Raw genomic sequence first — 23,879 nt, 5'->3', positions numbered from 1 at the left:
TCAGATCCTCTGGAACTGGAGTTATGATAGTCATAAGACTTTACATGAGTCCTGGGAATTGAGGCCAAGTCCCAGGTCCCCTGCAAAAACTGCTAGTGTTCTTAACAGCTGAACCATATCCCTAGCTCCAGGCTTTGGGGACTTATAGGAAGGCCAATATACTTAGGCTAGAGAAGAAAAGAATAAAACTAGCCTGTGGGAGAAAGTCTGTGTTGAAAGAGGTAAGGTCCACACTGGAATAAATTTAGGAAAACCATTCTATGCATTTCGTGAGGTATGAGATATGAGCATATGTACCATTGGAAGGTTTGTTGCATAAAAAGGTGAGGTAGAAGAGGGAGCGATATTGGTTGATTGACAATAAGACTCTTTACTGACACTAGTTAGATTAACTCTTTTACTTCAATATTTAAATTGTATTTTGTGTGTATGTCTGTGCATATGAATATATTTACTTGTTCATGTTCATGTGTGAAGCTATGAGTATATGTGTAGGGGTATTCATGGATGTATATGTGTATGTGCATGTGGGGGGGGGTGTGCATGCATATGGGAGCCTGAAGTCAACCTGAAATGGTATTAACTAAGGCACCATCCATTATATATACATTATATATTACATATATACACACATATATATATTAAAACACACACACATGTGTGTGTGTGTGTGTGTGTGTGTGTGTGTGTGTGTGTGTGTTGTAAGGAGGCTGCTTGTTCATCCCGGCCACCCAGAACTGAAATAATCACACAGAAACTATATTATTTAAATCACTACTTAACCCATTAGCTCTAGCTTCTTATTGGTTAACTCTTACATCTTAATTTAACCCATTTCTATTCATCTGTGTATTGCCACACGGCTGTGGCTTACCCGCTAAAGTTCCAGCATCTCTCTGGATGGGGGGGACTACATGGCCTTTCTCTGTCTGACTCCACCTCCTTTCTCCCAGCATTTTGTTTAGTTTTCCACACCTAACTCGGTTCTACCCTATCAGCCGTGTTTTCTTTATTCATTAATGATATTTTCAACATACAGAGCGGAATCCCACATCACAAGCTCTCTTACTGGCCTCGTACTTGTCTAGTAGGCTGGGCTGGCTGTCCAAAAAGCCCCAGAAATTCACTTAATTCAGTCTCCTGAGAACTTCAATTACAGGTGTGCTATACCGTGCTCTACTTTTCTTTTTCTTTCTCTGGAGATTAGACTGCAGCAAAGTTTTTATAAACTGAACCCAGCCCACTGCATTTTCTTTCCAACACAGCTTTCTCTGTGACTGTCACATTGTGTCCATTGTGTTTTTGTAGGAAACAATTAGGTTGCATTGTCTTCTGTACATTCCATTCCATATCTGTAACTTTGACAAAAAGGATTAAAAATAAAACGAGAGAACATGGACATGGGAATTATAAGGGGGGAGGGGAAAGATGGGAAAACAAAGACAATTTAGTAACAAAGTTGAAATAGACATGGTAGCTAGTTATTTATTCATAAGCGTTTGTAGAAGGTTCATAATGAAGAGGCAGGTGCCTCTGTTGGAGGTCAGGAGAGGGAGCTGGTGGTCCTAGATGTATTCTTGGGTACTCTGGAGAAAAGGCTGTCTTATTAATGGGAGATAGTGCAATGGAAATGGTCTCTGAGGTCATATCTCTACACTTAAGAAGTTGGCTAAAGCATAATGATGAAGCATCTGCAATGCTGCATACGAACGTGAAAACGTGCATAGGTGACACAGGTGTCTGCTTTGCTGCCTGACATCACAGACCTTCGTGCAACCCTGTGGTCTCTGATATTTGAACCTGCCGTTTGTTCAAATGCAGACATCTGGTAGAGGAAAGGCCACTCTTCTATCCCCATTTAAAAGATGAATTAAAGACTGTGCTTAAGATTTAATTTATTTTAAAATTGAAGACTGAAGGTGAGTAGGTAAGCAATCAATGGCACGGTCCTTATCTATCTGATCTTTGAGCTGCTAAATGAGGTAGAAAATGTCACCTGAATGTATCAGGTACGTGGCCTTTCCTGAGACAAATAGCTATGTCACCTTAAAAGCTTATACCAGCTTGCCACCTTTAGCTTTTATCCCAGGATTTTCTCAGCTGAGATTTCCCTCTTGTGCTAGAGGATTCTATAAACAGATGGCAGAAGATGCTTTTCTTATGGTGTACTTCAGTTCTCATGTGGCAGTGAGTGGACTCCTGCCAAAAGTACCCTGACCAGAGAGTTTCAGGAATATATTGAAGGCTGAGTCACAGAGAGCCAGAAAACCTGAAAATAGTTTAACAGTGGCCATCATAGTTCTCAGCATAGTTAAACCCTGAATCCCCATCACAGAGAGGTCACATCATCTATGTGGCCTCCTTTCTCTCCAGAGCTGGGGAAGAGAGAATAATCCCCATCACAGAGAGGTCACATCATCTATGTGACCTCCTTTCTCTCCAGAGCTGGGGGAGAGAGAATAAGAAGTCCATCAGCCCTCCAAACAATAACTCCAGCACCTGTCATCACAGAAAAAAACCTTTAGAGCTCTCCAAAAACTACTCTTCATATAATAATTATATGAATTATAATTCATTATTACTCAAAATCACAAATAGGTGACCAATATCATTGTCACCACATTTGTTGAATTGTTGATAATGGTGTTGCTGTCAATAAGTGGAAAAATTAGAATACAAAGTTTTCCTTCCATTTTCCCTCTTAAGGCTTTTTTACATGGGATAGATGTTGGAGGCAAGCATCCCTTGATTTTCACCTAACATAGATTATTGTAAAAAAAAATGTGAGCTAGTTTTTCAACCATGGCTTAGGTTGACTTTAGTGTGACATAATTACATACAGTGGTGTCCTCTAGATTGTAGGGTATCTTGTTTTTACTATTTCCCTAATCTAGACACTCAAGTTCCCCACGTGACAACCAAAGATGGCTCCATGGAAGATGGATTTTTAGTTTCTTGAGAAGTCTCCATGCTGTCTTCTGTAGCAGCTTGAATAGTTTACACTTCCCATTAGCATGGTATACAGCTTCCTTCTATCCACATTTTCTATTTATGTTTTCAATGGCATCCATTTATACTACAGTGAGACAGAATCTCAATACAATTTTGATTTGCATATCTTTGATGGCTGATGAAGTTGACCGTTTTATTTTCAATAGTTTAGTCACTGTTTGAGAAGTGTCTGTTCATTGCATTTGCCCATTTAGTGATTGGGTTGTTTGTGCTTCTGTAAGTTCTACAATAACTGAATATTCATAAGTCAACCTATTACAGGGATACTCATATAAACTATTGATTGTAGCACTATTCAAAATAGGTAATTTATGTAACCAATCTTATTATCTAAAAATAAAGGAAGTGACAAAAATGTGGTATGCTGGAATGGTAGATTTTTCTGAATCATAAAGATGAACAAAATTTTGTCATTTGCAAGAATAAATGATATAACTGAAGACAATCACATTAAATGAATTAAGTCAGTCTCAGAAAACCAGGTATTTCTCATTTGTAGTCCATAATACATAAAGTCACATATGAATAAACATATTATTGGTTTGTTGCTTTTTATTTTTTTTTTACTCTTTACTCTTTCTGCTCTTTGAGAGGCCCACTAAGCAGTTCCCAAATAAATTACCGAGTCTTATTCTTTCTTATTAAAGCCAGGAATTAACTTGATTTGTTTCTAGCCAGGTTTTCTTAAATTATCTCATCTACCTTTTGCTTCTGAGCTTTTATCTTTCTCTTCTATACAATTTTTTTAACTTCTTTCTCCATGGCTTGCAGTATAGCTGGGTAGCTGGTTCCTGGAGTCTTCCTCTCCTCTTCTTTCTCACTCCCCTTTCCTTTCTTCCCAGATTCTTCCTCCTATTTACTCTCTCTGCCTGGCAGTGCCAACTGTTTCTCTCTCCTGCCTTGCTGTTGGTCATTCAGCTCTTTATTTTACAAATCAGGTGTTTTAGACAGACTAAATAACACAGCTTCACACAGCTAAAAAAAAAAATGCAACCTAAAAGAAAGTAGCACATCTTTGCATCATCAAAAAATATTCCACAGCATAAAAATAATGTAACAATCTTAAAATAATATTCTAGAACATAAATGTCATGAAATAAAAGTAAAATTGTCCAGGGAGATAAAGGGGCTTGATGGCAGGGGCAAAGAGGGGAAAAGGAGAGTAAGAGAGCATGGGAGGAGATACGCTCAACTTACAAAATACAGTGTGTAAAAATGGAAGACGCAAATTAATTTAATAAATGTTTCTAAACATTGCCATGTACTTTCTAGAGGAAAATCATTTTTAGTTAAAAACGACAACTCTATGCCTACCGAGTGTGTTTCTATGAAAAGAGGAACACAAGATTGACAGTGTTTCAGTTTCTGCTGTATGTGACATGGTGCTATACAGGTATGAGAGGCAATCTCTTAAAGGCTTTGGCTTCCTATAGGAGTGAAACCATGGGCTAACCATAGTGCAGAGGTGCCGTTTTGTAATCTGGTATGTGAATTGGATGTATACTAAACTAGACTTTCACTGGTCATTACATCTGTGATATTTTCACAAAATTATCTCATTCCTCCATGAAGACACTAACACTTAACAATAGGAGCCCAATAAGTCAAATTGAATTTACCAATAAAAATTGATATTTATGTAGAAAACATAGAACTCCTTACCTCCAAGCAATGTTTCAACAAGGGTGAAAACATCAATAGAGTTATACATTCTCCTCTTGAATTGATTTTATTTCAAATACTCAGATGCTTCTTGGATTAACTGTACTAATGGATTTTCACAGTACTTACTCCCCTGCCTATGAAGTCAGTCTGTACTTAATAACGGTGCTATTTCCTAAGCCCTGGTCTTTTATCAGACCATTAACAGCTGCAAAAACATTTGCTAAGATGAGAGAAACTTTGCTGCCTATGAACAAACAAAAATGGAATGTGTGTAAATATCTGTTTATAATAGATAAGGTGATTTTCTTGACTATATGACCGTTTGCTGCATCTATTCTGTTATTTTATTGAATCAGTACTTTATGTGATAGAACTTCACTAAGATAATATATTTCAATTCTGAACCTAGAATTCATACAAAGATGATGTCAAAAATAATAGGAAGCATCTATATCATAGACTCAAATTTTTGAAATAATTAATATGGGTCTTATATATTACAAGATGTCTACAAAGAGACATGTAATACTGTTTTGGCTTGAATATCAAATGCTAGGCTAGAGAAAAACACCTGCTACTCAATCCTAATCACCTGAGTTCTGAATTTGTAAACCATATAGAAAGGCAAATTTGTTGGAACACATCTGTAATCCTAGTGTTCTTAGAGATGGGGGGGGGACAGGAGAGTCAGCCAGAGACTCATGGACTGGTAACATGCAGTATGCAGTGCAATGCCAAAAACACCATGGAGCCCCTGCCTCACAAACAAGGTAGGAGGGAATCAACTTCCAAAACATTTTTTATGACCTCCGTATGCACACATTATGCCTACATGCTCTCTTACACACACATTAAATGCACTAAATAAATAAATAAATATGATATCCCAAATAGGTATACACATTTAAACAGAAGTGGCTGGTGGTGGTTTGGGAAGGCTGTAGTACCTTCAGAAGATAGATTCTAGCTGAAGTAGTATTGAGGTTTATTTATTCTTCCTGTGTGTTCATTCTTTCTGCCTGTTTATTCTTCCTGTCTGTTATCTGTTTCCTGTCTTACCAGAATGGGAGGAGGTGGGAGGTCCCAATCACATTCTTGCAACACTGTGGAGATGACTTTTGTCACATCTTGTGATTGTTTGATGAGCTGATACTAGAAGCAAAGTGTTTCTTTCCTCAACTTGCTACTCATATAGATTTGGGGAAGCAAATGATACAAGCACTTTTTAGAAAAAATGATTTGTGTGTGTGTGTGTTCACATGGCACTGCATGTGTGTGAAGGTCAGAGTACAATTTGCAGAAATTTCCTCCTTTCTCAACATGGGCTTCGAGGATGGAACTCAGGTTCCAAAATTGGCAGAAAGTGCCTTTACTGATGAACCCACAAATATTAACTTCTCAAAGCAAAGAGATGAACACTATTCACATACAAACACACACACACACACACACACACACACACACACACACACACACAGAGTCATTCCCATATTGCCATGAGGCATGTTATCAGGGACTGTGAGAAAACAAATCTGTATCATAATCTATAGGACATGCTAGGCAGCCGTATTCACTTTATCATTGTTGGCATAGTCCTGTGGTTTTCTGGAAACAATATTTAGCCTAAATGAATCCCAGGGCCAAAGTATTCATTGGCCCATGCTGCATCTGCTATCCATATATTTAAACATTCCCACCTCCTGCTCTTGTTATACAATGCCAATCTGAGTACATTCAAACTCACATTCTGTCTGTTAGTTTGAAAACAGTACACCCTTAAAGAATTTCTAGAAATAACTCCAGCAAATCAGAATGCAAGGCAGACTTCTGCAGAGCAATCCTAAAACAGAGCCGCTCCAGCGGCACGTGACTCCACACCTTATATCCTCTTCGCAAGACATTTGATTTCAGAAAATAAATGGATATTAATTTTCATTCAAATGCCCATTTCAATTTATTATCTGGAGACGTAAATATTCACAAAGGTGACACCAAAGTCAATATTGACATTGGGGGATAATAAATCCTGACAGTCACCAGAACAAGTGGTTTATGTAAAGAATACCTCCACGTGCAACTCTGCTAGATATGTTAATCATAATAGAAAGCTAATAATCCATCAACAATAAGGTGGATATGCTGGGGAGATAACTTAGCTTGTAAAGTGATTGCCATACAGACATGAGTTTGAATCCTGACATTAACCTAGGAACCCTAACTCTTGGAATATGGAAATAGGTAGATCTCTGGAGGTCATTGGTCATGCAGCCTAGTTAAATCAATGAACTCAAAGTTTGTTTGGAAAACCTGTCTAAAAATAGAGAGTGGTTGAAGAGGAGACCTAATGTCCATGTCTGCCCTCTACATGGAGCTGTACACACATGAATACATAACCCCGTACAGTTGTACACACACACACATATGAAGAACTACATATGCTATACACATATAGCACCCCTTCACAAAATAGATCTGTAATGCTAATTGTTTAGAAATAACTTATCAAATATTATATCCTATATTAAATTATTATAAGAAACAGTATTAGATCCCATTAAAATATAACATAAGGCATTTGGAGTTCCCTAAAGGACAAAGTGAGAACCATCAATATCTAAATGCACACATCATTCTCAGAGCAAACACTAAGAATTTGAATCAATCACCAAAGCAAATCGAGACGTGCAGCAATTGCATTTAACTTGTGTTTGTCTCTTCTACTCACAGTGGTCAGCAGAAGGCAGTACTAGGACATCATTCTCACTATTAATGGCCCAAGGTTCAATTATTACCACAATGCAAATAGGTGCAAGACAATGGGGGTGCCCCCCATGTCCTAGATGAGAGTTTACTGCCTTGGCAGGAGTTTCACTCAATTTATCTGGGCTACAGTTTCATCAAGTAGTTATTTCACCATTCACTGTGCTATACACAGACAATTTAATCATAGCTAACATGAGATCTCTTCTTTTGAGGAGGTCCCAAGGGGATGCCTGGGATGTAGGTGGATAATTCAAGGACCTTTACAAGATAATTCCTTAGCATAAAAATAGCTCTTGACTGCAGACTAAGGAGAACAAGGTGAGAAGGCAATTTTTTTGACAAGTTGCTATCTTTTCAGATCAGTAAATTCCAATAAGTTGACACTTACATAAATAGCAGCAAGAGAAAACCAGTTTTCCAATGGGTTAAACATAAAAATAGGAGCGTCTCTCCTAGTTAGCTGAAATATACTTTAACCTATCACTAGCTAGAGGATCCTACTGTATAGTTAAGAATGCCCGAATGCGCTGCTGTCAGTCAACTGAAAATAAATAGTAAATGCTTACGGCGACATGCTGAATACACTGGTATGATCAGAATGCAATGAATACAGTGAATTAAAGTATTATACTTTAATATATATATATATGTATATATATATATATATATAATTATTATGTGTTACCAGACACTCAGAACCCCTGCCCCACATCATTCAGTGCTATCTGAATAATGACACTTCTATATTCTTTCTATAAAACATTTAATATATTATTGTTTTTGTATATAATTATGAACTTAAGTTCTTGGAACTGAGAATTAGATAATACAAGGGAAATTGCATAGAAGGGCAAGCACTAGTTGATAGAGTTTGCTAATCTGGTTGGAATTCCCAAAAACTATGGAAAGCCGGATATCATAGAGATGTTTAATCACAGAATGTCTATTCAGAGATAGTGTATAGGGACAGTAGAATCCCTGTAAGCACTTGGGTCAGCTAGCCTCGGATGAGTGATGTAGCCTGTGTCATACAAGGTGAAAGGCAAGGATGAGGACTAATACCAAGGTTATCTTCTGCCCTCCGTGAGCTTACACTCACATACACACAGAAGCACAGAGAGAAAGGAATGAAGACTAGGGAGAAACTTTGTTAGATGGTGGAAAACTTCACAACAGGTCCCTGAAAAATCAGAAGAGAAAGGATATGCTGAAGCATGGAATTCTGGGCAGTCTCACCCATTTTCTCTGAAGCAGAACTTTTTAATTTATTTTTAGCTATTGAAATTCTATATAAAATTTCCCAGTTGGTCCCTTGGGCAGCTGAGGTTAGGCAACCTGAGATGACCCTATCCTATAGCAATACTGACGAATATCTTGTATACCACCATAGAACCTTCATCTGGTGATGGGTGGAGATAGAGACAGAGAACCACACTGGAGCACTGGTCTGAGCTCCCAAAGTCCCAATGAGGAGCAGAATGAGGGAGAAGATGAGCAAGGAAGTCAGGACCACAAGGGGCGCACCCACCCACTGAGACAATGGGGCTGATCTATTGGGAGCTCACCAAGGCCAGCTGGACTGTGACTGAGAAAGCATGGGATAAAACCGGACTCTCTGAACATGGAGAACAATGAGGGCTGATGAGAAGCCAAGGACAATGGCACTGGGTTTTGACCCTACTTCATGTTCTGGCTCTGTGGGAGCCTAGCCTGTTTGGTTGTTCACCTTCCTAGACATGGATGGAGGGGGGCGGACCTTGGACTTTCCACAGGTCAGGGAATCCTGACTGCTCTATGGACTGGAGAGGGAGGGAGAGAGGAGCTTGGGGGAGGGGGAGAAGGGTGAGAGGAGGAGGAGGGAAATGGGAGGCTGGGAGGAGGCGGATTCTTTTTTTTTTCCTTTTCTCAATTAAAAAAAAATTTCTTTAGAAAGTTTCAGTATTTATTTAATTACCCTTTGCCATGCAATGCTTCTTTTAAAAAACAAAATATTTATGTATGGCTTTGTGGCTGACAGTAAGGATAATCAAAGATCTTTCCTGTTCAACATAATTTAGGCAAGAATTGAGGTGTGGCTCCAAGAAGAAAACTTTGAGCAATGTCCTTTTAGATTCCCTAAGTCTGAAGAAGCATGTCCAAGGAGCCAAAGCAGAAATTGAAAAATAAAATGCAGGAAGCGAAGTTGTTCCCAGGGTTGAAAGGATAAGCTCACGAGACCTTGAAATTAAAGCAAAGAATTTATTGGTCTAACAACGCAGCTGATGAGGAGAGCAAGGGCCATTCATCATTCTCAAATGAATGTCCTGTGGCCAGCAGGCAGGGTCCTTCACCGCACCTGGCCAAGGATGAAGAAGACATATAATCAGTATTCATTGGCCGATAAACACTTGACTTAGTCTGTGGCATGGGCATTGTGAACAGTGTGCGTGTTTAAGAGTGAAGGATTTTGATAAAAGGCAGAACCTGCATGCTCACCCTTGGAGTTCCATGACCAGTTATGTCCTATGGTACTGGACACTCTTCAGTTAGGTAGAAGGGTTTCTAATAAGCACAAATACGTGAGACACCCTCTCTTAGTTTATTTTCTTGTGGCTGTAATTTCTATCTGTAATATATATATATATATATATCTTGTAATTTATGTAAAGGAATTTGAGGAAGCAAGAATTTATTTGGGCTTATAGTTCCATGGCACAGTCCATTATGCTGGGGAAGTCATGGCGATGGTAAAGCAGATAGGCACATTACATCCATATTCAGGAAACAGAACAGTGTCTTGGAACCCAGACCATGAGATGATGTCACACATATTTGGGATGGGTCTTCCCATCTTAATTAACATAGTCTAGATAATCCTTCATAGGCATGACTGGAAAGTCATTACCATGGTGATTATAAATCTCAGCATGTTAATAATCAGAATTAAAACCACCATGCTTGGATAGTAGGCACTGATAGTTCAAGTTATTATTCTATTTTGACAGTTTGGTCTTGACCATTAAAAGGTGGTAGGAAGATTTAGTCAGCAGCTCCAGCAACTTTATGATTTAGTAGTCATATAGAAGAGTGGTGTCTTTTAGATATGGGGGAGGGAGTTTTTTCAAACTTAGCATAAGTTACCTCACATAACAGTGGGCCAGAATCTATGGGTCTGGACACCATAGCCATTTCCCTACAGTGGTCAGAGAGAGCTAGCTCTAAAAGGATGAGCAATCTTTCAAGTTTTAATAACAGCTCCATTTGGCTGTTAGTCCCAGAGAAACAGTAAACTGAGAAAATAATATATCTGAGATTTGAAATCATGGAGAGTGGACTGAAAACCCCCGTGATCCCTACCCATCTAACCTAGCACATTGATGGTGGTGAGAACAAAATTCCCTTTCTATATGACTCTAGCAAGGGACAGAGTGAAGTGCCACAAGTTGCCACTAAGTGCCACAGTTGGGGTGGGGTGCATGCCTGGAACCCTCACAAAGACAAACACATTGGCTCCTGCTGTCTCTGCTCTCTGGTGAGCCACCACTCCAGTCTGCAGCCATAGCATTTCTCATCATGTCTAAGTATTTGTAACGACTGTAAAACGAGAGGGATTGATTTCTCTTAATTTCTGGTTATCAGAACGAACTTATCCTCGTGGACCCCTGTCCAGGCTGCACACACGGCTCAGTATGAGGGAAGCTGGCCGAGAGGACAGAGTTAATCTGCTCTCCCAAGTGAGTAGAAGATAGCATGTCCTCAAAGCTCCAGTTCTGTTCACTACACAAGCTGGTGGGTCTCCCCGCTCCTGAGAATTAAATTTTTCTAGTTCCTAACATTGATTGACTGTCATCTGCAGCTTACAGATCAGTAACAGCTTACAGATCATGGATAATGAAATGAAACGAACTGTTGCTCTGAGAGGAAGGGACAAACATTGACCTCTCCAACATATGAATCCTGGGAGGCACAGACACACAGAGAGAGGCAAAATGTTAAGCCTGTGCCATGGTGCTTGGAGTTCTCTGCTATGGGTTAAGAAATACATTTAGCTCATCCATTTAATTAAAAATTTGAGGAAAAAATATCATAATAAGGATATAATTTAGCAGTAAATGCAAATTTGCCTGAGTGTTTAAGATAAAATTTCTAGGAATTTTCACTGGTCATTGACTGCTGTCCTGTTCAAATTCTCACTGCTCTCCTGAGACCCTGTTCCTCTAGATGTGGCATTTGAGTGGGGAACCTGTAAAAGCATTAGCTTACACCACAGTGTGTAAATCTGTCACTCAGAAAAAGGTAAATGAAGCAGGCAGAGGAGGAAGGGGAAGAGCAGAAGGAGAGAGCATGAAGAATAAGGCAGGGAAAGGAGGGGGGGAAATAGAGAAAGAAGATCCAGTGGAAAAGACAGCAGAAGGACTGGATACAGTGCGACTAGTCCAGAAAGCCCAAACTTTGGCAGAGGACAGGCTTAACTCTGACACCCTGAGAGGACCTAAAGTCCCTTTCCTCAGCCCAGAACCCCTCTTACCCCGCTTCCTTATACTTAGTATTGCTATGTCGACAGTCTGTCTTCCCAGCCGTCAAGAAATCTGTGCAGACTGTATACTACAGTGTCTCTCCTACCAGACCCTCTACAGCTAATTTCTATGAACTGGAAGTTGTTCCCCAAAAATTACAGATTTGGGGAAATAGTGGGATTGGTAGAGGAAGATTTTTAGAGACAGATGGTTGGGTATGATGGGACTAGGTGGGCATCATCAAGAGTCCTGTAGGTGGGTGATCTGTGTCAAGCCCGTGCTTCAGCTGGCCTCACACGGAAGCATCACGTCCTGTAATTGTGCCCACACAATATAACAAAGCAGTGCTGGAATCCACTTAAGTTTCCTCCTACACCGTACACACTCTCCCCAGCAAAGAGCTCAGGGAAAGACACCAGTAATGTACAAATTATATGACTTCACAGAAAGGGCTGGAAACCAAGGAAAGACAAGTGATACTTGGAAGGAAGTAGAAAAGGAAATATTTATTCCACCACAGCAGCCTAAGAGTGCCTATTATATACTGCTCATTCTGCAAACTGATTTCTTAAGGTGTGTTTATGATGTATGTATCTGTATGTGGTATTTGTGTACTTAGGAGATATTTGTGTGATTGTATATATGAATATGAAGTATGCGATGTTTGAGAAAAGAAATGTGATTTTTTGCATCACATGTGTGTTCATGTGCAGGACAGAGTATTACACAAATCTTGGTGTGTGCGTGAAGCTTAGATGCAATAGGAACACTGTGGTAATAGAGGATTAATACCACAGCTGGCTCTTCCTGAGTACTGGGATCTACTCAGATCCTCACACATAAACACCTTAGTCATTGAGTTCTCTTATGAATTCTACAAAGCTCCCTAAATGGTTAGAGTGTTTCAAAGAGATAGTTCTGCTTCAAAGGCAAATTGTTCAAATGATATGCCTAAATGTGTTGGTGTTTTCTCTCACTTTCTTTCTGTCTTCACCATTGCTAGTGTTATCCAGAAAAGCACAATCAATTCTGCTGATGTAGAAAACAGAAATAATCCAGCCCCCCCCTCACGACCTGAACATGTACAAAGGCAAGTAGACAGTCTAGAGACATTGGGATTTATTCCTGAAGATCAGTTACTAACGATAGCACATCAACCTGAAGCACTCAACTCTAGAAATTCTCCTTCCACAGTGCAGACTCTAAAGTGGGTTATGATGCTTCATCAACCCCCAGTTGATGGGGGACAGAATCCATGATGTTGAGGTTTAATTATATGTTCCTTAGTGACTAGTTCTCATTTTGCTGATACAGACCAATATAATTTATAGATTAGAAGAGTGCATCAGTGTGACAGATACAGACAGTGTGTGCTAAGCAGTCTTATGTATATATGAAAGTATATATGAAATATGCTGCATTCAGATTATGGCCAGTCTGTCTTACAGAAAACAAATTCATTTCAGAGCAATGAACACATTTTGAGAATCTACTGCTTTCATTTGTCACAAACAACAGAAGCATCTATAGAGTACATTTTGGCTTCAAAACTGTGCTTTTCTGTGTTTAGTAGTTCCTACATCCCTGTGCCTTGAATATTCTTGGTCATTATTCTCTTTGCAGGTCTATGTGAGCTTAACTTTCACATATCATTCTTATAGTCTTACTAGCTGTCACCTGAGCTCTTCTAATCATTTCAGATAATTTGCTTACCAACACTTTTTTTCTATTGCATTCTACAAATCATTAATCCTTAAAAGAGGGGCAGGTCCTAGAGAGAAAACTTACATGGTAAAGTTCTTACTTTGAAAGCTTTAAAACCCAAATTTAAACCTTATAACTCACAGAAAATCCATATATGTGGTTCATGAGATGCCTTAGACCATAAAAGTACATGCCACAAAAGCATGGTGAACAGAATTTCATATGTGCAATACACATAGAGGTGAAAGGAAAGAATCAACTCCATGAATTTGGTTATGACCTACACATACACTGTGGTATGCACAGAGTTTATGTGCACACAGTCACCAGGCATGCACCGCACGCACGCACACACACACACACACACACACACACACACACACACACACACACACACATAATTCCAGCACCAGAGGATAACTAGGAGCAGCCTAACACCTGTCTAGACTAGTTGACATCCTCCAAGTCCATATTGAGACCCTATATCAAGAAAGATATATATCTTTCTAGAGGATAACACACAGTCTTGTCTACAGTATCCCCATGTACAAACACATGTGTATGACCACGCATAAATAAAATTTTAAATGTGGAAAATTAAAATCTTTCTGTACTAATTTTACTGTACTTACTGTATTTTAGTTCCTAGCACCTACATGGTGACACACAACTTTCTTTTTTTTTTTTTTTTTTTTTTTTTTTTTTTCGAGACAGGGTTTCTCTGTGGTTTTGGAGCCTGTCCTGGAACTAGCTCTTATAGACCAGGCTGGTCTTGAACTCACAGAGATCCGCCTGCCTCCCGAGTGCTGGGATTAAAGGCGTGCACCACCACCGCCCGGCCACACAACTTTCTTTAACTCTAGTTCTAGGGTTTCTACCTCCCTTTTCTGAAGTCCGCAGGCACCAGGCATGTGGTTGATACACATGCAGGTAGCAAGACACTCATGCTTATTAAAAAAAATAGTTATATCTCAAAAATTAAAAACCCTCAGTGATACTCTATTTTTTAAATATAGAGAGATCCATTTTCCACGCTGACCCAGTTGTTTACTTTCTCCTCTATACCTATAGCAATCCATAGTGTTCCCAGCTCTCGGGCTCCCATCTTTCAGTCTGCAGAGTTTATTCGAGCCTTAGCTTCAATTTCACTCCCATGAAGAGCACATTTGGAAGCTACAGACAGTGGAAGGTGTGCACTGTAAGCCTTCCATTGCACCCAAGCTTAGCAATGTTGAAGCAATTAGCACTGATGTGAAAAACGGCTTTTTTTCTTGGCTGTCAAGCTTTTTACCATTCCTGGGGGGTCCTGTTCTAGATCTCACTAGTTATTCTTCACTTCTGCAGCTACACAGAAAACTCAACTGTAAGAAAGAAAAATAGTACTGGGAGCAAAGTTCTTCTGTGAGTTCTGCGATGAGCAAGACAACAGCTCTTGACACTTAACCCTTTCTTATTTATCATAGTTAAAATGGCATAAGTGTCTCAGAGTCATTTCATAAGAGTAAAGAGATGGGTTTGCCATGAAACAAAATTCTTTTCCCTAATCCAGCACTTAAATTCCATTGAGTAGAATCCAAATGCTTCCTATATTTCAAACCCAAAGCAATGGAAAAATTTCTTGAAGCAGTGGGGGCATGTGGTTTTTTTAGATTATAGCGAAACATTCACTGCATTGCATAAGGAAAGTTAATCACACGAACTCCAAGTTGTAGCAAGGTCAAGTAGCTAGGGAGATTTTTTTCAGGGTACAGGCGACTTTATGTTGCCCACGTCAGGCCTATTCTCCAGTGAATACAGAGAAGCATGCAGTCGGGCATCCATGCTGCAGACTTCACACTCGATAAGGCAATCTGGACTTCTGTCTCATTTTACAGCTCACTTCTACTTGGCATTTCCACAACAGTGACAAATAATAGTTGTTAAAATAGCAATATGAAACAAACACATCTTAAAAGCAAGACTCTGCCAATAGGGAGTAGAAAAAAACTATCAGTTTAAGATTGAAAGCTCTCACTAGAAAACCATTAGATCATTCCCTCGTCCATCTGTTTGCTCAGTACTTTAGACATTAGGTACAGGAATTCAAATAAAACATGACAAAGGGGCAATGCATCTTAACTGAGAGAACAAGAATTACAGAAAGTACTACAAAAAACGAAATAAATAGGGGCACATTACCTAGACTGAAAAAAAGTCAAACATTTTATTTATTCTTTGACAATTTCATACACGTATGGATTATCATGATCCTTACCATCTTCATTCTCCCCTGCCCTTTCCCCCATGTACTCCCAACACATTCCACACTACAAAATGTGTGGGTGTGTGTGCACGTGCATGCATGTGTGTGCATGTGTGTGCATGTGTGTGCACGTGCGTGCATGTGTGTGCATGTGTGTGCATGTGGGTGTATGTCCTTTGAAAATGGTGAGGGAAAAAAATGTAAGGGGAAGTGGTGTTGTAGGTCAAATTAATAACCAGCCCCAAAAAGTAAATGCAAAAGTATGAGACATCTTATTTGTTTGTAAAATGTAGAGCTCCGTATTTTGCTAGAAGGGAAACTGGAGGTGAGAGATCATTATATGAAGCCAGATCAGGGCTTTTACCATACAGCACATGACCAGGGCTCCATAAGCACTACCTAAGCATACCTCTGGTCTGACATTGACAGACTTATGTGACAGAATGCCAACAAAAGTGCCAAGCTTGTGTGTACCCACCAGGGTTTTCTAAATTGTTCCTCAAGGTTTTCTTCATCCCCTATGAAGATTTTAACTTAAAAATATGAAAGAAAAATAAATCCTCAACTCCGGGTACAAGCATAGAGATAAAGTTGCTTTTCTTTGAACATTGCAGTATTTAATGTCATGCTTCCAGTCTTGATCTGAATGTTTTTGGCATTTTTTTTTCAGATATGACTCAGGAGTTGGGTATGTTGAAAACTGCTAACTCATGCCCTTCTCCAAGGCTCAGGTTATGAGGCTGATCTTAGAACCCTTGCCAAATTCCTGCAGATGCTACGCAAGCTACCTAGTGAAGTGCATTGGGGATATTTGGTTTCAAAGATGTTTGTGTTTAAAAATGGTTAAATGTCAGAATTCAATTTTTTTTCATTGCTTAGGTTAGTTATATTGGCGACATGTTCTACTCATCTGAAATTCATTCATATGAACCAGATCATTTAATGTCTAGCTTGCTGAATAGTCTTGTAAAGTGGGTGCAGTAAGTGAGGGATATATGCTGCACGCCTACTGCTAGGAATTAAGATCACATTAAACTCTTACTCTGATTATAGTTGCCTCCCAGTTTTAAAGTGCAGTGATCTCAAACACATGCAAGTGAAATGACCAATAAGTAGCATTAGTAGTTAATTATGAAAACACATTAGAAGTAAACATTGTCCTAGTGACTAAATCAAGGCCTTTATTCAGCAAATCAAGTTTATTTGAGTGAGTGAATCACCTCTACAATGTCACCAGGTAAAGGTGTCATAGCTTTACTGAATGAAACAGTTTCCTTTAGAAATTAATGATGTCAATACTGTTTCAAAATTAAAGCAATGCAACTTCTTAAAATTGTTAGTAAAACTGTTGTCTTCTGCCTGATTAAGTAACTAAACCCATTTTCAATTTTATTATTTGCTGGGAAAAATTATCACATGCAAGTCATATTCCATCACAATTCTTGGTTATCAACTGAAAGACAATGAATCACCAACTAAAGGATTTAGAGATGCTCTGAATCATAGCCCATCATTTTGTGATAAATGGATACAGAAAAGTAAAGTGATTCACCCAGAGAAAACTACAGCCAGTTGTGCAGATGGGCAGGAAAAATTGAAACTACAATAAGATGGTTGGCCCTTCCTTAGAAGGCTATGCAGGTGAGAGCATGGTTATCTCATAGACATTGATCATCTCCTAAGTCTCTTCTTTTGTTGTGAATCCCTCCTCTAGTTCTTAATTTAAATTTTATATTTTATAGTTGAAAGGTGTTCACCTGCTTTACACATGGGGTTTGTGTGAAGGAAAAACTATTTCATGTTGAGCAGTGAAGGTCGAAACGAGCTAGTTTGATGATGGAGAAACCTTCCAGACTCCACCAACTGAGCAGTACGTGGTTATTGCACTGCTGGTAGCTATAGATGTCAAAGAAAGCACTGCACAGCCATTCATCTGCCCCACGAGAACAGCACAATCTTTGCTCATCTTACTCTTCAATTTGGTTTGTTAACAGCCCTCAGGCAATTCAGAGTCTGATATATCTTTACTACCATGATCAACACACTCACAGGTTTTGTGAAATTCAGTATGCAAGAAAAACCTAAAACAGGGAGTTATGAATTCTTATCACAATAATCTGTCTCTGGGACTCTTAATGGGCAGCAACAAATTTCAAGGAGGCACATAGTGATTGTTCTAAGTTATTTCAGACAAATTAAAGTTATGAACAATTGTGTAATATGTTTCTTTTTTAAGAATTAAATTGATAGTGGTCCTCTGTGTGTCATGTGCAGTCCTTCTCTTCTGATACTCTGTCATTATAACATTTTATTTAGCCTCATATTAGATAAATAGCCTTAGTAAAACATTTAGCTGCTGTGAAATTTGGGGTGTACATGTATCTCAATTGCTGACTGCTTTTCACTTTCAGGATGGAAAGGACAATGAGTGACTAAGTAGTTGGCACCTGAGCTGAGACAGCACTCGAACTAGAACTTCATAGACACTTCCGGTCTCGTTTTATCCAACCCTCAAGCCACACCATGGCTTATTGTGTCAAAGGAGTTGAATATATAACAGTTCTTAAAATTTTAGATTGGTCTATTATGTATATTCGGTATTATATACAATATATAATCAAAATTAACCAGTTCCCTCAGGCTATACCCAAAGGAAACACTCTTGCTGTTTAGTATCCTGAAAGTCTAGAATGAGGGAATTTAGAGAGGTCTTATTGCTGGTAGGCAATTGCATTCTCATCACGGATTTGTAATATCTGTATTATGGCTAGATCCCTTCTAACCTGACTCTCTTGTCATTGTGTTTAATTAGAAATTTATAGAATGTGTAATTGGATAAGCATTCATTTATCCCTGTGGAGATAAAAGCCCATGTTTGGAACAGAGTATGAGACAATTAAACATGTATACAAATAGATACTCACATACTACACAACAATAACAACAACAGCAAGTCATTACAAAAAAGGGCATACAATTAAAAGTCTTTTTTTTTAAGAAACCCACTACACCTATAATATATTACCTATGATTATGTACCATGGAAGATCCTGGGGGAAAATAATCTCTTTTCAAGATTGCTTGTTACTGATGACATGGAATAGTCCTTATAATATAAGAAAAACAATCTTTAAAAAATATTTTCACAAATCAAATTAAAAGAAAGCTCTTCAGAAGGAAATGTCTAACCTATCAAAGCATGTATATGAATGGAAACAGACTGTACATCCGTAGCAAAGCCAATACCTACACTTAAAGAATAAACATTGTGAGCAACAGCCTAGATAAACCGGGAAATATTCATGATTGCCTTGAGGGATTTGCCATATAGTCTCTGAAGACCACTAATAAGTATTGATTTCAGAACCAGTTCTTACTACAACCCTATTGCTTAATGGATTGATACAATTTTCAGAGAACAGCAAACAGTCCCTGCTATTCCTTAAGAAAACATACTCGAATATTTAGCAAGCAGCACTCACTCAATTACTATGTTGCTTCAAAATGAAAGGCACAACTGTCACTTGTGAAATTCTGGAGATCAATATCACCAACTTTCTTTTGAAATGCTCAGAGTAGACATTGCAACTGCCTTTACTATAAAAAGCTAAAGTCTTAAACACATGCCATTTAATTTTATGCACGATATTGAAATATGTTGATCATATTAAGTTAAGTGTATTTACAGGAAATATGACTCCAAGATTTTTTATGAATTTTCAAGAAGGGTAATAATATTTAAAGAGGCCAAAGTCATGCACTTGTACCTTGTGCTCTACCCATTTCATCAGTATCCCTCACTCCCACCTTTTGGATATTCACAGTGTTCTCTCCAGATAACAGAATGTGCTAAGGGGAAAGCGCAGTTTAGAGCCACACCTTTGCATCATTTGGACAACACTGACCTCTAGTGTTCCAGGAGGTAGAGAAAGTAGCTCAGAAAGCTTACTTTCTAAGGCTTTTGGGTCTTTCTATCTGGCACCATGGGAATAATTTCAAGGAGAGTGGGAAAGAGGAGAAGGAGAGGAGAACAAGAGAAAAGAAGTGGAGGAAGTCAGAACAGAAAAGTCAATCTACCTGACTGTAGCCTGTTTGAATATGTTCTCTGGGAAATAATTTCTTAGTTTCTCCCTCCTTGTTAGAGAGGATAGCCTCGTTTGCCCTCCTCTGTAACACAAACTTTAAGAAAATGATACAACTATAGATTGTGAGCTTTCCAATCTTTGCATCACAGAAACACTGGCTTTACTTTGAACATTTATCTACTTATCTTCACTCTGGGATGGAAATTCTGGGGCAATATTCTCTAGGGATGAGGCTAGGGATTAAGGAATAAGGCAGTAGTAAGTCTTCCTGCCCCCCTTTACTCATATTGATAATATAAATTACAGAAGTTAAATACAATAGTTCCGAAATGGATAATATTTCTGATGTTAAGTTCAGGAATAGAAGATGAAGGAACAAATACAGAAACTTGAGGGACCGTGATAAGCCATCCTTGCAAACAACACAGATGGCTTAATTGCATCCTTTCTCATTTAGGAGTTCCCAGAGATGGAAAAACTTCCCTTCCTCTGCCTAAAGAAACAGCTGAGCAATTGAGCTTGAGCCTCTTGTAGCTTGAGTGATTTATTCAAGTTTGACAAACTGGATTCTTTAAATAAATAGTGCAGGTGGCAGATCTCTGGGAGTAAAGACTACCTGCCTGTTAAGTGAAGTTCAGACATGTACAACACGGTGCATGCTCACTATTCCTTCATCGGCAGCAGGATTGTGATGGTGTGATGTGCACTGAAGCTCTCCCTCCTGTGACAGGACAGCCATTGGTCTCCTAGGGTGACTACATTTGAGCTACAATTTTTAGGCCCAAACTTTCAATCCCCTTACACAGTTGCCCATTTGGTTACAAAACACCCCAACTGAAGCCTTCTGCTTAAGGCAGTGGAGAGAGCTCGGTGCTTAGGGTGGAGGTGAGAGAAGAGGTGTTAAGGGCACATTGCAAATCCATGGGAGCTGCAGTCCGCTCCTGTCACCAAACTCGGTGACTCCGGAGCATCTCTGCCCCTGGAGGTTTGCTCCCGGCCCGTGCATCCCTGTCTGAGATTAAGAACCATGAAGCTAGCAGCAGGGTAAGGGAACTTTAAGATTCCAAAGGGCAGGCAATTCAGCAGAGCAAGCTCATGAGAGCTCTGTTAACTTTTGGGATGGTTGGAATGGTGGAACCACACTGGTTAGGGTTTTCATCCAGCTCTTTCCCAGAGCATATACAATCGGACGGTGGACACTTATTTCTAGTAGCGTCATATCCCACCTCACCTTCCCGCCCCCAACTCTGAATACTCACAATTTGTCGCTGTTAATCCTAAATGCCACAAGCCAGAGAGTACCAAAGTCAAAACGCTGGTCAGTCTTGGTACAGAATCCATTTCCCCCGAGTGAACGATCTCTTCCAATCTAATCCCAAATTCGCAGGCAGCAGGCTTGGCTTTTCTCTCTTTTCCTTTCTCTCTTTCTCGCTCTCTCTGTTTTCTCTCTTCCACACCACCAAACCCCTCCCACCCCCCTTGAACAGACACTCTTCTTTACTCCATCCTTCTCAGACGCTCCAGCGAAACCGTGGCAGGGCTTCCTCAGAGCTGTGAGCTGCGACCGAGGTTTACAGTTCCCGAAACTGTCCCTTTCCGTGCTCGCCTTCCTCGCCTGCCTCTTCTTCCTCCGGATAGCCTTCCTTAAAGGTTCAAATCCGAACTCAAGGGTAGCTCTTGGCGCTCAGCTCCCGCAATAGCCAAAAGCACCTCGTTCCGGTTCTAGAGCTGGATTCAGCACTAGGGTGGCGGACAGCTCCTTATAGGAGCCTTCTGCGCGGCACCGCCCCCGGCCGATCCCGCCCCGCGCTCGCCTATAAGAGTGGCCTGGGCGGGTCCTTGGTCGCTTGCACGTCCCCAGCAGACTTCTGCTGCGGTGCACTTAGGCTACCTGCTGGGGAGGAAAGGAGAAAAGATTTCTCTCTCTCTCTCTCTCTCTCTCTCTCTCTCTCTCTCTCTCTCTCTCTTCCCTCCTTCCCACTCATGCATTCCAGCATCCCTAAAACCATAACTACTTATCCTTTCCCTTTGAGGGTCCCAAATGAGGGTCCAGGTACTGACATTTAATTCAGGTTTTCGAACAAAGCTGCTGAAGCGGTGCCTAAGGGAGTTGGAAAACCGAAGCCTTAGGAGGAGGGATTTTCCCATGGAGAGCTTGGCAATGACCTAACCTGATGCCTAAAGCCTTTTACTTCACTTGGCAGGAGAGAGTCAAAGAAAGCTTGAATTGTGTGATTCGATTTCCCCTGCAGGGATGCGTGATTGACAGGTATTGATCTAATTGGGATTTCTGGTTTAGCCATTTAGGGATATGACCACTCCCCTGCTTTTCTGACTTCTACATCTGCATCTCTCCCTGGTTGCTGTTGGCATATTGCTTCCGCAAGTACTGCAGAGTAATTGGTGCTGTGGGTTCCAATGGATCCGGGGTGGTTCACTAGCATCAGAGAAAAATCAGAGAGAAATGTTTGGAGGAGAAAAGGCGGGGGCTGGAAGATGAGCAGAGACAAATGGATGCGAAGGGTCAAGTGTAAGCCCACGGTTGGCTCATAGAAGCTTTATATCTAAAAAAGAAAAGATGGGTTTTGATTTCTTCCTCGAGGCTCACTATTAGCAATCTTGATTCTTTAGCATGCGTCCGGGGACTCTCTTGCTTTGCCACAGATCAACTTACTTTGTGTTTAGTTTAAGCTGCCAGCAACCCGTCAAATGTTAACAAAATAAGGAACCAGTAACGATATCTTTTACGTGAAGTTTACAATCAGTTAGAGTCTACAGGCTCTCTCTGTGTCTGGGGGAGTTGATGCCTCTTTCTCTTACTTGCTTGTCATTCTCAGTGTTAGTAAGCACTCTAAGTCCTTTGGTCTCAGCTGCCCGCTCTGAAGCTACTGGACACTGGGCTGAGTTTCAAGCAGCCTTTGCATGAATTCAGACTTTAACCTTGTAGTCTGGGAGCTCCAACTGCTAGCACTGGAATATTGAATGACAGTTCAATGACAATTGGACCAACTGCCACATTATTTTACTAAAGAAAGAATTCTGAAGGTCCTGTTAGCTGTAAACAAATAGCCTTTTATTCATAATTTGACTCAAAACAATTATGTCAGTGGATTTCTGCTTCACAGGAAACTCAGCATAAGACTTAAATTGAGGTATAAGCACACAGAGGGACTTTGACTCCCAACAATATCAATGTTGAGGGATCCACTCTTCTCTGTACTGTTGGGAGGGGACTTTAGAAAGGAAAAGGGTGGAGAAACTCTCAGTCTCTTTTCATGGGCTGATTTATCTCTCCAGTCTTCCTAAAGGTAGTCCCAGAAATACTGCCCTCATAGCCTTGGTCTTTGGAAGCTGCAGACTGAATGTTGTTCTTTGGTTAGTTTAATCATTCTAGACAGGTTTTGAACATATATACCTGTAACCCTTATTCAGTTTGCATGTTCTAAGCACATGTAACATATAGACTTTTTCTATTTCTTAAGACTGAAAACATATTTTATCTATATGTGTATGCATTTGAACCACATGCATTCACTGTCCACAGGGGCCAGAAAAGTATGTCGGATCTTCTGGAACTGCAGTTACAGATGTGAAAACTAAACTCCTGTCTTTTATAAGAGCAGCAAGTGCTCTTAACCGCTACGCCTCCTCTCTAGCCATGACTCTTGGACTGGAGAGTCAGATTTTAAAGGAATAAAATACTACAGACATAATTAATAATCTTTTCAAGGTTTTGCCTCAAAGCACTTATATCAATTCATGACTATAAAAAGTTGTTGATTGTAATGTATTATCCTCATTCATAATGCTTTTATGGTTTTCACCAACATGCATGTCCTTAAACATCATATTGCATTATTTTTATTATCTTTCATTAATTTAGAAATAGTGGGACTGGGAATATAGTACAGT

At 39.7% G+C, this 23,879-nt stretch overlaps 1 protein-coding gene across 1 annotated transcript in view; it reads right to left on the bottom strand.

Annotated features, from left to right (window-relative positions):
- Positions 1-21,855, bottom strand: part of Cntnap5 (contactin associated protein like 5) — a 964,727-nt gene extending 942,872 nt beyond the window's left edge. Inside the window, exon 1 of the mRNA XM_013346685.2 lies at positions 21,227-21,855. Coding sequence (XP_013202139.1) covers positions 21,227-21,308 — 82 coding nt within the window. The 5' untranslated portion in view covers positions 21,309-21,855. The remainder of the gene's footprint in view (positions 1-21,226) is intronic.
- Between the last annotated feature and the right edge of the window lie 2,024 nt (positions 21,856-23,879).

This window comes from Microtus ochrogaster, chromosome 6 (assembly GCF_000317375.1).
Source record: "Microtus ochrogaster isolate Prairie Vole_2 chromosome 6, MicOch1.0, whole genome shotgun sequence".
In the NCBI taxonomy this organism is placed as follows: Eukaryota; Metazoa; Chordata; class Mammalia; order Rodentia; family Cricetidae; genus Microtus; species Microtus ochrogaster.
The sequence above is the reverse complement of the archived record's forward strand: the minus strand, read 5'-3'. Positions and strand labels throughout refer to the sequence as shown.